Source organism: Peromyscus leucopus, chromosome 11, assembly GCF_004664715.2.
Source record: "Peromyscus leucopus breed LL Stock chromosome 11, UCI_PerLeu_2.1, whole genome shotgun sequence".
In the NCBI taxonomy this organism is placed as follows: domain Eukaryota; kingdom Metazoa; phylum Chordata; class Mammalia; order Rodentia; family Cricetidae; genus Peromyscus; species Peromyscus leucopus.
Window position 1 is genome coordinate 55071248 of NC_051072.1, and position 13574 is coordinate 55084821.

At 44.9% G+C, this 13574-nt stretch overlaps 1 protein-coding gene across 1 annotated transcript in view; it reads right to left on the reverse strand.

The window, feature by feature from the left end:
* Arsb (arylsulfatase B) overlaps positions 1–7061 on the reverse strand; it is a 164696-nt gene extending 157635 nt beyond the window's left edge. The window contains exon 1 of the mRNA XM_028871646.2: positions 6598–7061. Within this exon, the coding sequence (XP_028727479.1) occupies positions 6598–6915 (318 nt within the window). The 5' untranslated portion in view covers positions 6916–7061. The remainder of the gene's footprint in view (positions 1–6597) is intronic.
* Between the last annotated feature and the right edge of the window lie 6513 nt (positions 7062–13574).

The following is a 13574-nucleotide window of genomic DNA, read 5'->3' on the forward strand; positions in this document are numbered from 1 at the left end:
ACCACTTTACTTCATTTCAACTCTTGAAATTCACCTTCCTTACTTGTTCGTTTATCTTCACCTAGTTCACTCCCCTTTCGATCACTCCCTTCCCTTCACCTCAACCACATTACAAGCACCCGAAGATCCTGCAGTCTAGTACAGTGCCTGGCACAGGAAATTGCTCCACAAACACCTGCCAACCACCTGTTAAACAGAGAAATGAATAAAGATCACACTTCATGGTGATGGACTACAAGCCTGAACAAGAAACAGATCTATTCAGCATACGCCAAAGGTTCTAGCCTGAGCAATTAGGCAAAGAAATATAATGAAAGACACAAGCAAGAAAAGTGCTAATTCAGAAAACCTTGAGATCACGCACGTGCACGCGCGCACGCACACACACACACAGGTGCACACACATATGTACAAACCCTAGTAAGTCCCACAACGATGGCTAATGTATATATATAATATATATGTTATATATATACATTATATATATATCAGTTGTATTTCTATATAATAGCACTAAACATCTGAAAATGAAATTAAGAAAGTAATCCCAATCACAATGCCATAAAGAATGATATATTTAGAAATCATTTTTACCAACAAGCTACAAAATCTGTATCTGAAAACTACAAACTACTGCTGAGAGGCATTAAAGAATACTTGAAATACCAGAAAGACGGCTTGATTCTAGGATTGGAAGATTCCTGTTGTCAAGGCCGGAATACTTTCAAATGGTTGTGCAGATCAGTGTCATCCCCGTCAAAATTCTGTGTGTCTCCGTCCCACCCCCAAAGTAGACAAGTCCATCCTAACGTCCACGTAAAAATCAAGGGGCTCACAACCATTAAAACAATCTTGCAGGGAAGGAAAGGGGGTCAAAATTCACACTTCTATATTCTGGAACCTGGTATACACAGCTACGGTGTCTGTCATTCTAACATCATGATAAACATAGACTGATTAAAGAAAAAAAACTGAGAGTCTGCGGTCAGTGGACTGATGCTGATTGGGGGTGAGAAGATAAAGAGCAGTCTTTTCAGCTAAGAACTAGACCACACACATCTACACAAATTAGCTCAGAATAAATACGGAACTCAGTGTAAGGGTAAAAGCCATAAAACGCCTGGAAGAAAATACAGAGACTAATACATGCAAAATTAGGCAATGATTTTTATATGTAATACCAAAAGCATAAGCTACCAAACAAATAATTATATGACATCAAAATCGAAAGCTTGTTGTGTATCCAAGGACACGATCAAGAAAGTAACAAATAACCATCTGATTAAGGTTTACTGTCCAAAACACACAAAGAACAAGATCCAACACTAAAAAGACACATAATCCAATTAAAATTGGGCAAAAGAGGCTAAAGAGATGTTCCAGTGGTTAAGAGCACTGATTGCTCTTGCAGAGAACCTGGGTTTTGCTCCCAATGCCCACACGGCAGCTCACAACCATCTGTAACTCCAGTTCCAGGAGATCCAGTGCCCTCTTCTGGCCTTCACTGGTACTGTACTCCTGTGCAGATATGCATACACAGACACACATAATTAAGAACAAAAATGAGGTTTTTTTTAAAACTTCAAGTTTATAATATTTATAATATTACAAATGATCATTACATTTAAAGCCAGAAAATTTATTTTTGAGAAATTGTCCTACAAATGTGTTTCAAATGAGGAAAAGGACATGTGTACAAGATATTGATTTCACCTTCTTTGACATAGCAAAAGCTAGAAATTATGTTTATATCCATTATTATGTGACTGGTTAAAATGTAACAAAATAATGTGCAGACATAAATGAAGATGCTATTTACTTAACAATACGAAAGATATCAAATGTTTAGTAAAATTAAACATGGGTACAAAGGTGTGAAGCAAATGTTACCATTCAAATAAAAAGAATGGAATATCTACTTGTGCGTTTGCTTGCATAGCCATGAGGAACTTCTGGAAGGATCTTGTCATTCACAGCTCATCACTTCTCTGTATACTTCCCTATGAACACGGGAACTGAATGCCTAAGGTGTGGGGGAGGTTGGGGTAGAGGAAAATTTTCAGCCCTTTTGGTAAGCTTTGATGGTTTTAAATAGTTTTATTTGACAGGTTCATGCATTTACATAACAGACTTTAACTGTTTTCATACCTCATCCCCCCCACCCCGTCTCCACTGCAGCCCTTCTCAACAAGTTCCCTCCTACACTCACGACGTCTTTCTGTGTGTGACTCTCTGAGTTTAATTAGTTTCTTGCCTGAGTGTGGGATGAGAAGATTTTACTGAACAAGGACAGTTTGTCAGGGACTATACCACAAAGCTTCCCTCCCTTAGAATTTGGGTCTTTAGACCTTACGTGTTTTCTACTTAAAAATAAAATGCATAGATGGATTTTAAAGATAATGAATAGAAGTCATGAGGAGAACATCTACCTGGCTGTACAGAGACTAAATTCTAAATCTTACATTTACCACTAACTACTAGGAAGGGTCGTCTCCTCGTGCAGTGTGTAAGGCAGAGCTAGGCAAGCGTCGTCTGCTCTTACCCAAGAGAGGTTGGTGGGTATGATGATGTGCACTTTCTCTGGGAACACAAAAGCATCAGGGTCAAATAAATGCAAGGCCAGACCGCACATCAGAGCTTAGCCCAGGTCCTGTATCTTTTTGTGAGGAACTGAGTCTAGCAAGGTCATAATTGGACACAACCAAGATGGAAAACCTACGTCTCATCTTTCCTAACTATTCTCTTTACTCATCACTTTCAAAAGTAAACACACACACACACACACACACACACACAACCCCAAAGCTCACGAGAGCTAAGTTTGGCTAGTCTAAGCTCATCCGATTTTCAAATGTGAAGGTTCCCTAAACATTAACTCTCTCAACATTAGGATTGATGCCCTAGTTTCAATTCTATCGCTGTGATAAAAAATACCCCGACCAAAAGCAACTTAGAGGAGAAAGGGCTGTTTTAGCTTGAGATTGCAAGGTACAGTCCATCGTGACCAGGAAGTCACGGCAGGAACCTTAGCTAACCAGTCACAGCACACCCACAGTCGAGAGCAGAGAGAGACGCCGGCATGCCTACTCAGTCCACTTTCCCCACCCGATCCGTCCAAGACCCGAACTCAGAGAATGCCGCCAACACAGCGGGCTGCACACCAATTAACACAATCAAGATGCCTGCCACAGGCCAACCTAACAACGGCAATCTTGCCCCGAGACTCTTCCCAAGAGACTGTGTCAAGTTGACAATTAGAACTAACCGCCACAGCTGCAAAGGTCACAGGCGGGACTCCTGAACAGTTCTCTCAAGCACCTAATTTTGAAATAGTTAACAATTTTTTTTTATTTTATTGTACCGAATGATTCTTCCAGAAATAAAATCCATTCCCATTTTATACTTAAAACAGGCAAACTTTAACTAAAAATATGATAGATTCATTTTTCAGATGGAGATGTTTAGGATTGACTTAAATGTTAAAAAAAATAAGGATTTTATTAAGTATGAAGGGGCAGTCGTGGTGATGTTTTTAATACTTCTGAGGAGGAAACACGATATAGTTGCTGGAAGTCCTGACTCTGAGCACACCGCCGGGATCATAAGCAGTTCTATCATTTCTTAGCCCTGTGGCCTTGGGCACATTTCTTCAGTGTGAGTGGTGGTGGGTGTGGGTGGGTGTGAGTGTAAATGTGGGTGCAAGTGTGTGGGAGCAGGGGTGCAGGTGTGTACACAGCACCCATTGTGGAGCCAGAGGACAACCTAAGGTATCAGCCCTCAGGCACCTTCCATGTTTTTGTCTTGAGACAGGGTCTCTCACTGGTCTGAAACTCTGCCGTGTAGACCAGTCTAGCTGGCCCAGGAGCTTCCAGGGATCCACCTGACCCACCTCCCATCTTGCCAGTGCTGTGATTGAAGACACATGCCACCAGCCTGACCTTTGATGTGGGTTCCGGGGATCTGAACTCAGGCTCCCATGCTTGTGAGGTGAGTCCTCTGCTCCCAAGTCATTCCCCAGCCTGTCGTGTCCTACCTTCTTCCAGCCTCAGTTTACAAATCCTTGTTATAAAACAGCGATGCTAATACAACAGGACTTTTAAAAATGTAAAACCACCACTGTTCAGTATAAATATAGCATCAGGACAGAAGAACTAGAGGTCAATGTCGAAGGATCATGCTGACATTGTGGAGAAAAACATCTGGGTGTTCCACAGCCACTGCTACGTCACTATGACGCCATGAAATAGAAAGAGGTTGCTATGTGAGAAAATCTACAGCTGACTATTGGGAAGGTACAGAAAATATTTTCTTATAGTTCTGACAATGGTTCTAAACAAGGGGTGTCATCGGTTTTGAATTATTTAAGTATAAAAATCTTTATTTTAATTAGCTTTGAAGGAGATGAGAAAGGTGCTGAGAATGTACCAACATGTAGTATTTGAAGGCAATGATCATTCTTAGACTCCAGGAAAAGAATATCACTAAACCAAAATAATCTTTAACAGGAACTTGTGAACCCTGTGACAGGCTATAGTTGGGGGGGGAAAAAGATGTTTGAGTCAGCTCCCTCGAGATGCCTCTGGTGGTTCTGAAGAACACAGCTTCTCCTTTTCCTTCACTTATTAGCCACAGATGTGCTCCCAGGACCCAGGGATTTTTCCAGGGCCTGGTGGGTGCAGCATGTTAGGGGGTGGAAGTGGATAGAAGTAATCAATTCTATGGGTGAGGTTCGAGGTCCACTATTTGCCTTCCTGTTCAGGTCTGTTATGAGGATGTTGCATAAATGAACAGCCCCTCCATTATTTTGCAATGTGAGTTCAGTTCTCTCTCTTCAGAACAAACTCAGAAGCACCCTCCCCTACTGCTGAGGAGCAGTGTGCCAGGAGACGCCTACTGTGTGCTGGGAGACCTTTGCCTTGGCCAGGGACTACCGATCACACTTAGCAGCCTGGCAGATTCCCTGGGATGCCCTTACTGCCGGTAGGGAAGTGAACCAGGCTTTAGCTCCATAGTAAACTCTGGCTATGGATGTTTCTGGGTCCCTTAGAAAAAAATATCTTCTCTCTTCAGTCTTTGGACCACTGTTGAAATCTTTATCTCAGTCTTAGAACATGAGGTTAGTGTTGATCTGAAAGGTTTTGGGAACGAACACATATGTAGGAGGACAATGAGTTCAAAATGCTTGAATAAACAGTGTGCTTATAATCCATTACACAGTGGATTATATCATACTTTTACTGCTAATCCATTTTCCCTCAAGTATCTGCTATCTGACATGTTTGGCTGATTGGTTCTGGATATCCACACTCATACCATGTTGTCTAAATCTTTGCAAGAAGAAAGGCCAGAAGATTGTGTGTATAGAAAAAGATGAGGGGGGGAGATGGATGGATGAATAGATGGATGGGTAAATAGAGATACAGAGAGAGAGCACCAGTATTCAGTAATAACTACTACAAATTATAATATCTAATTTGGTCATAATCACACCAGGATCTTATAAACTCATCAACCTCAGAATGGAGGGGAGGTGGTGATTTCATAGGTCTGAGATGACTGGTGGATTCAAGAAACTAAGGATTACAATTTAGTAGCTGTAGGACTCCTCAGCTGACATACAATTTAGGCAAGCTATCTCCTCACCTGTAAAGGGGATTCACAGTACCCACCTCACGGGGTGTTTTGTAAAAATTACGTTTAAAGACAATCAAACACTACAGAAATGTTCTTACTGTTTTTAGTCATCTACCATACACATAGTCTGTGGGTAAATCCGTTAGCTGCAGACACTTCTCTCAAGGACAGTGAGGATGCTCATACAGGCTGGATTTACCCTCGAATGTAGAAGGAGTATCAGCACCCTGTGTTTTATTCTAGGGGTGTGGGGAATCTAGAAATGACTTTCCATTGTTGGTGGTGTACAGCGGAAGGTCTGGGGGGCCAGCGCTCGAGTCTCCAGGTGGTTTACACATGGATAATTACAGACAAGCAGGTAACTTACTAAAGGAAAGACAGATACAGAGGAGCTGGGGTGTGCCTTATCTCACCTGGGGCCCGGGCCCCAAGACAGAAGAGGGACTCGGGGTAAAGGTTAAGACTTGTCACAGTACCCTCCAGTCTCATACACTGCGGGCTCCTCTGATCATGCTCCCTTTGTCAACAATCCCAGTCTTTTTAGTGTTTCCAAGTTAATCTCTGAAAGTCCCATCTACACGGTTTTCTATTTTCCTGTCCCAGTGGGTCACTCCCGACCTAGGACCACTGAGCACACCAGCTACCAGGATCCGCCCCCCTCACTCTAATTCCACTCTGGAGCTCCTTGGGCCTTCCTTCTCCTCCATCCTTCCTCCTCGGGACCCCATCATCTACCCTTGTCCCTGGGGGTTCAAAGGCACAGCACCTCGAGCTCCCAGAAACCTCCACTCCTCAGACCTTGAGAAAACGAAAGCCACTTCGGCAATGGGCCACCAAGAGGAGACCGGGCATGCGCAGAGGCCTGGGGCAGCCATGGGCGGCGAGCGCGGTCCCACTGTGTCCCTGGTACGAGCGCGCGGGCTCGGGGAGCCACGCGGGGCGGGAGGGGGCCCCGCCTGGTACCTGATAGCGGCCGGTGAGCAGCTGGCTCCGCGAGGGCGTGCACAGCGGCTGCACGTAGTAGTTGTCCAGGACCACCCCGGAGGCCGCCAGCGCATCGAGGTGCGGCGTGCGGATGACCGAGCCGTGGAAACCCACGTCGTTCCAGCCCAGGTCGTCTGCCAGCACGAAGACCACGTGGGGCGGCCGGGCAGCCCCGGAGGCCCAGCCCGGCGACGGCTGCAATAGCAGCAGCAGCAGCAGCAGCTGCTGCAGCAGGAGGAGCTGCTGCAACCCGGGGCCTCGGGCCTGCCTCCCCGTGCATCCTCTCTGCTCGCCCATCCTTCGCAGCCAGCCCAGCCTGAGCTGCTGGCGTCCCGGACAGAAACGGGAACTGAGTAGCCCGGAGGGGGCCCCCCTCACGATTTCATTCACCTGGGCGGGCCGCGGGCTGGGGAGGGCCGGCGTCCACGCCCTCCGCCTCCCGGAGGGGTCGGGGGGAGGAGCCCGCACAGAGCACGCGTGCAAACTGGGCTGGTGCTTCCAAAGTCCAGACCCTAGGCCTGTTGTTATTTTTCCTAGCCGTGAACTTGAGATCCGCGCGTTCCAAAGGGTTTTCACATCCCTTAACTGATTAAATCTAGCCGCAACCTTGGCAGCTAAAGACTATAATTAGCGCTCCCTTCACCCCCAGAAGAACCACTTTGTAAATGGTTCAACTCCTGGCCCCACATTCTCTCTGTCTCCCAATCTGTGTCTGTGGTCTCTGTCTGTATCTCTGACTCTCCCTTTTTCCTCGTGTGTGTGTGTGCGTGTGCCTGTGCGTGTGCGTGTGTGTGTGTGTGTGTGTGTGTGTGTTATTGTAACAAGTAAGTTGTGTCTAGTTCAAGGTCGTAGCTTGGGGCAGGTGAGAAAATAGAGAAGAGAGCTGTGCAGATGTGTTTCTGATTCATTTATGGAAAGTGTGTACCCATGAAGCCACTTCCTTCCCATCAGCAGTGGGCCAAACACACAGTCCGTCTGCACAGGGCCTTTTTGATGGTGAAGTTTCATTTCCAAGTTGTTTGGGGGGTGTGCCCACGGAAGACTGTCTGCTTACTCAGTGTCTAGAAAAGAGCGATAACTGTTAGGTGGAGGAGAAAATACCGCACTACCTAAAGAACCTACCCTCTCAGGCTGAGGCCAAGTCCATGGGAGTTATTTTACGGCTTTAGAAGCTGCAGGTGAATGATAGCCTTGAAAAAGTAACTCCTGCTGATGTACTCAAATGGCTTCTATGCAGTTGATTGACAGGTGCTTGTTGTATTGTTCCATATACAGGTTTTAACTTCTTAGCGGTTTCTTCATTAAGTTAAATAAAATCTGATGATGTATTCATTTTTGCAAGTGTGTGAGAGTAAAGAATTTTTCATTTTCTGGAAAATTATCCTCAAACGCATGTTTTCTTCTTCACATACATTTTTACCCTTTGAAGTAGATAACTACTTTTCATTTTTAGTAAGATATAGCCAGAAAGTTTTGAATGTTAGCACTTTAAAATCCAGAGACTATCTTAGAGAGCAGGTTGTTTACCTTTGTGTTGAGGATAGTATAAGAGGAAGACAGAAATATCCACTGTGGTCTTTGCATGTTCTTCTACCCCATAATTGTTCTCTATATCCCTGTCTTTTCCTTCCTTCCTTCTTTCTTTCTTTCTTTCTTTCTTTCTTTCTTTCTTTCTTTCTTTCTTTCTTTCTTTCTTTCTTTCTTTCTTTCTTTCAGCCAGGTGCTCACTGTGTAGCCCAGGATAGCCTCCTCCAGCTCTGTTCTCCTGCTTCTTCATCTAACTACTGAGAGGAACTGGGATTACAGCCATACGTCACCATCCCAGGCTCTCCCTGCCCTTCTTGGTAAAACTCAAATAGCCTAGCAAACCTTCTTCTAACTACCGCTCCTGAAACTAAATACATACCCAGACTTCCTGTGTCCACACTTCCAACTAAGCAAGTAGGCCAGTGGTGCCCTGGAAGTGGGCAGCTGGAAGAGACGCTTCTGCTTTCCATCTGTGAACTGAACACCTGTGGCGTGCATGCTGTGCCCAATGGTTAGTTTTTAAAATCTCTCTCTACAGGTGTTTGTTTGATGCTTCATCAGAACTGACTCGGGCAACAGCTTTGTGCAAGCGTGCAGGAAAGCAATGGGGTGCTTCTTGGTGCCTCGGACAGAGAGGGGCACAGTATTGATTGGCTCTCCTATGGGATCACTGTGTTCCTGGTATCCTGTCTCCATTGCAAACTGACCATCCCCCCTTGTAATTACCAAGTAGTCCTCGAATTTTGCTTTTTGCTTTTTTTTTCTTGCTTGAATTGGTTATAATTAGGATGGCTACCAATAGTGACTTCTTAGTTTTCTCTCTGAGTTTCTGAGTTCACTATGTATTTACTTCACTATGAACTCTTGGGAATCTCGTTTTGAGTAACATGCCCTAATACTTTAGCATAATTATCTCCCCCATCTCAACAGTCAGAAACTGCGTTATTGGAACAGGGAGTGGCCCCACCTTTTCCAAGGGATGAAGGTTTGAGTGCATTTGCACACACACACACACACACACACACACACACACACACACACACACACTTAGGTAGCAACCAGGAAGTTAGAGCCATTTCTTTGTGATTTGATTGGGAGCAGAGTGGGTTGTTTTCAATATCTGGGCATATTGTCTCTGCGGGTGGATCCAGAATGATCAGGCTTGGGGCCAAGCCATTCTTATGGCTCAGGACTATTGCCTAATACAGCCTGACTCAATTCCTCATGACCTGAGGCCAACATATCCCAGCTCTGGAACAGTAAAAAGAAAAAAAGAGGGGGGGGGTAGTGGTGGTGGAGTGTAGTTTCAGGGAAGTTGCTTCCTGTTGGAAGGGGGCTACGATCGACATTGGAAGGGGCATGTTGAGGTAGCTTCTGGGTGGGATGGGGCTGGTAGTTTTCTGACATGAAGAATTCTGTGACCTTCTGGGGGGGGGGGGTGAAAGCTTGTAGTGTTTGTTGGAGGGCAGCTGAAAAGGCAGAGACCAAAGAGTAGGGTTAGCAGAATTGTAATGATTGGGCCTGCCAAAAGGGAGGGAGATCCACGGTCCCCAAACAGTCAGATATCCTTCCAGAAAGTGTCTCCCCCTTTCTCTGTTTTTGATTTTTTCCCCCTCCTAATTATTTAGCATCTCCTTGTTTGCATAAAGACAGCATTCTTTCCCTAGGAAGGCACACAGGCCTCCTCGTTCAGCAGTCATCGAGTTGAAACCCGTGTGGGTTTGGAGGACCACGGCAGCCAGGGAGGGAATCTGTTTGATTTTGTAGGGTGACTACGCTTTACTGTACCGAGGTCAGGTCTTCCTTGATATGATTGGTCGGTTGGCGGTGTGGTACCTGTTGGAACCCCATCACTGCTGAGCCAGAGGCTGTGAGAGCTGTTGGAGGGCTTGTGTGGACCCTTTTATTCGGGCATAGGGAGGAGTCCAATAAGAAAACATCTAAAAGACAGAGTGAAAATGTAAGGTGGAAGATAAATAAGAATGAAAGGAGTTTTCCAGGGGAGGAACCAGAGCAGGAGGGAACTGGAAGTCCACACACAAGAGGCGACTTGTGGTTGAACTGTGTGTCTGGTCCTGTGTCTTTGGGCCCCCATCTCAAATCAGTAAGGATTTGTTGGTGGAGATGCAGCATTGTCCTCTGAGGAGGGCACATGGCGAAGATTAAGAATGTAAGTCAGGAGTCACATAGTTATTTCTATGCCTGAATATTCTCTGAGTCACCCACAGAAGCCTCAGCGATCTGATTCTTGTGTCCTTTCTTCCTCTCCTTTTTCATCTCTGATTTCATCATTTCTTTACTTTTTGGCACAATGAGATCTCCTTGGGCCCATTGTGTATTTCTCCTCCTCTGCTCTGGAATTAGTATTTCTCTAAGGAACTCTGACTCTCCTGGGTGGAAGATGGCCTTTAGAAACCAAAATTGATGCTGAAGTGTGCTTCCTGGTCTTGTGTTCATTGCTTCTTGGCTTTGGTAGATAGTCGATAGCAACTGGTGGTTGTGGAGAGAAGCAGGGTTTCCAGTCAAGAGTCAAAATTACCTTGGGCCATCTTCAGTCTCCCTAATAACCATGTTTTACTAATCTCTAAATCTGGCCCAATGCCTTTGTGTCCATTGGGTAAATCTTTTAGAATGTATTCACTTAGCAGACTACTAGCTTCCACCTAGCCTAAGCTAAGAATGTCAAAAGACCACATCTGAAACCTATAGAAGAGATTTTCTGCTTGACCATAGCATACCTACCTGATGCCTCCACCAATATGATTGACAAGTCCCTTGGCCTGTAGTCTTCTTTCATTCTGTGATGTCTTCTACAGTGGTACATGTCGTTTGGGGCAACCAGAATCTGTGTTCCTGGGCCATTGACGGTTCCTACTTGGCTCTGAGTAAACTAGCTTCTATTCACTTTAGAGTGGGAGCTGTGATTTGCATCCAGCACAAACATAAATCTTCTTACACACACCCACAACCTGAATATATCGGTATAAAGCCATGGACTCATTGTGGATACCACCAGATCTATTCCCCTCCCCATCCTTAGGCGCGTGGGTTCTAACAGTGTCGTTATCACCAGCTACTAATGAGTACTAAAGACAGTTTGCTCTGCTCTTACAAAACTAACCATGCCTTTACCAGCAGTGCCACCCTCTGAAATCTACCCAAAGGACTTAGAAACGTAGGTCCACATAAGAACCTGTGTGCATGCTCTTAGTGTTACCAGTTGGGTTTGGCTACGTGCCATTTGAAAAGGCCGGTGATTCATGAACAAATTACTGGAGCAAGGATAAAGATGGCTTTGGAAAGAAGATGGGAGGCAGTTGCCAACTAGGACCGCCTTAAGTCAGCCTGGATTTCAAACTCCTTTATCCCCAGGTATGGAGACAGGAGGGGCCTTAGGCAGAGTTGAACAGAAGCCTGACCCAAAGAGTAGAGTGTAAATCACTCAGATTCATGACCTCTAACATTAGGGGTTTGAAGTCAGCTACTGCCAGGACTGGAGGCACACACTGTAGTCTTGGCACCTGACAGGCTCTTGTGGGAGGGTCCTGAGCACTCACTGCAATGTAACCTCAGCACCTGACAGGCTCTTGTGGAAAGGTCATGAGTTTGAGGCCAGGCTGACTGGGCTTTCATTTTATAAATGAAAGCTTGTCTCAAAAAGCAAGGTGATAAACTGTGATACTTCCAGATGATGGAACTACTATTCATACTATATGTAGGAATACTATAGTACTATTCAACACTATAAAAGAAGTCTATTTGTACCACTATTATCATATACTCTATTTCCATGACACTTGGGCCTATATCCTACTCCACTGGCCTTATTTACCCGTGGTTTGTATTGTTTCCATTACAGAGACTTTCATACACTTTTCAGGGTGTGATGGGGCCGGTGACCTCCCACAGCTTTGCACTTTTAATGTTTTCCAACTCTTCCTGCATGTTGATTTTCTGTGTGATCTTCCCTATCAACATGTCTGGTCTAGTGAAAGGGTTTCAGAGCTGGGCGTGGTAGTACACACCTGTAACCCCAGCGTTCAGGAAGCTGAGGCAAGACTTAGATGGCCAGCACAGGGCCAGTATAGCAAGACCCTGTTTCAAAATAAATAAATAAAATGTTTACTGATGTTTTATTGGAACTGAATTCAATTTCTAAGTTAATTTTCAGAGACCAAGCCTGCTGGGATACTCAGTTATATCAGCAAGTGAGAGGTGCCTCTCCATTTCCTAAGGCCTAATTTTGTAACCTTTAGGAGTACATTAAATTTTTCCTCCAACACCTTTTGGGGGGGGGTGGATTTAATGTATTTATTCTTATTTTATGTGCATTGGTGTTTTGCCACGGGTGTTGGGTTCCCTGGAACTGGAGTTACAGACAGTTGTGAGCTGCCATGTGGGTGCTGGGAATTGAACTCAGGACCTCTGGAAGAGCAGTCAGTGCTCTTAACCACTGAGCCATCTCTCCAGCGCCTCCTCCAACACTTGTACATTTTTCGTATTAAATTAATTCCTGAGTACTTCTCCTCCTCTGCTGTTGTTGAAATGGGGCTGTCACTGCCATTTTATCTTTCAAATCACTGTTAGTGATGTGCCTTGAAGTTTTAATCATTTACAAAGATAATGTGGAACAATCTCCAATACACTCTTTTCTTGGAGTTAGGGAAAGTTATGGATGGCATGCTTTTATTTTCTTCAGTGTGTGGCAGGGGAGGGGCTGGTTGTCCCTAGGTAGACAAGTTGATCAGGCAAAGGGATGGGAGCATACTGAATTTTTCTGTACCTTCTGAGTATCTATTCCTTCTTGTCCTACTCCTATTAACATTATTATTATTATTATTATTATTATTATTATTATTATTATTATTAATGTAGCGGCACTATTTGCAAAATGCCACGAGCAAGTTTTCCTCTTAACCTGAGGAACCACACCCACAGCTCCCCATGCCCATGGATTCATGCTGCATTTGGCTTGTGCTGAAAACCAGCAAGCTAAGTTCAGAGTCAGACCTCCTGTGTTTCAAAGCTTCTCCCCAACCGTTTTCTGTCTCAATGCCGTTGACTGGGCAGTATTGGCTGCAAAGGGCGAGGCGCCTTCAACACCTTATGTCTGAATGCAAAACCGTTGGTGTGTATGAAGAAAAGCTATGCAACTTCTGAGATAAGACCGGCAAGAGGGCTTTCTTCAGAGATAACCGAACGGTGTGCCCATGTGTTAAGTTGTGGTTGATCTTACTCACTGCTCCTGACTGGCATGGCCAGGCACTCAAGCATCAGAAAGAGGAGCAAAGTCTGCTCATCTAGATGCCATCTACTAAACTATGTTCATGATGTATTTAGTTATAGAAGTGGATGTGAGGGGCATCTGTAACTAAGAGGAAAGGGTCTCATAGGTGTGTAAAGCCCTAAAACAGATGTCTGAGGAGTGT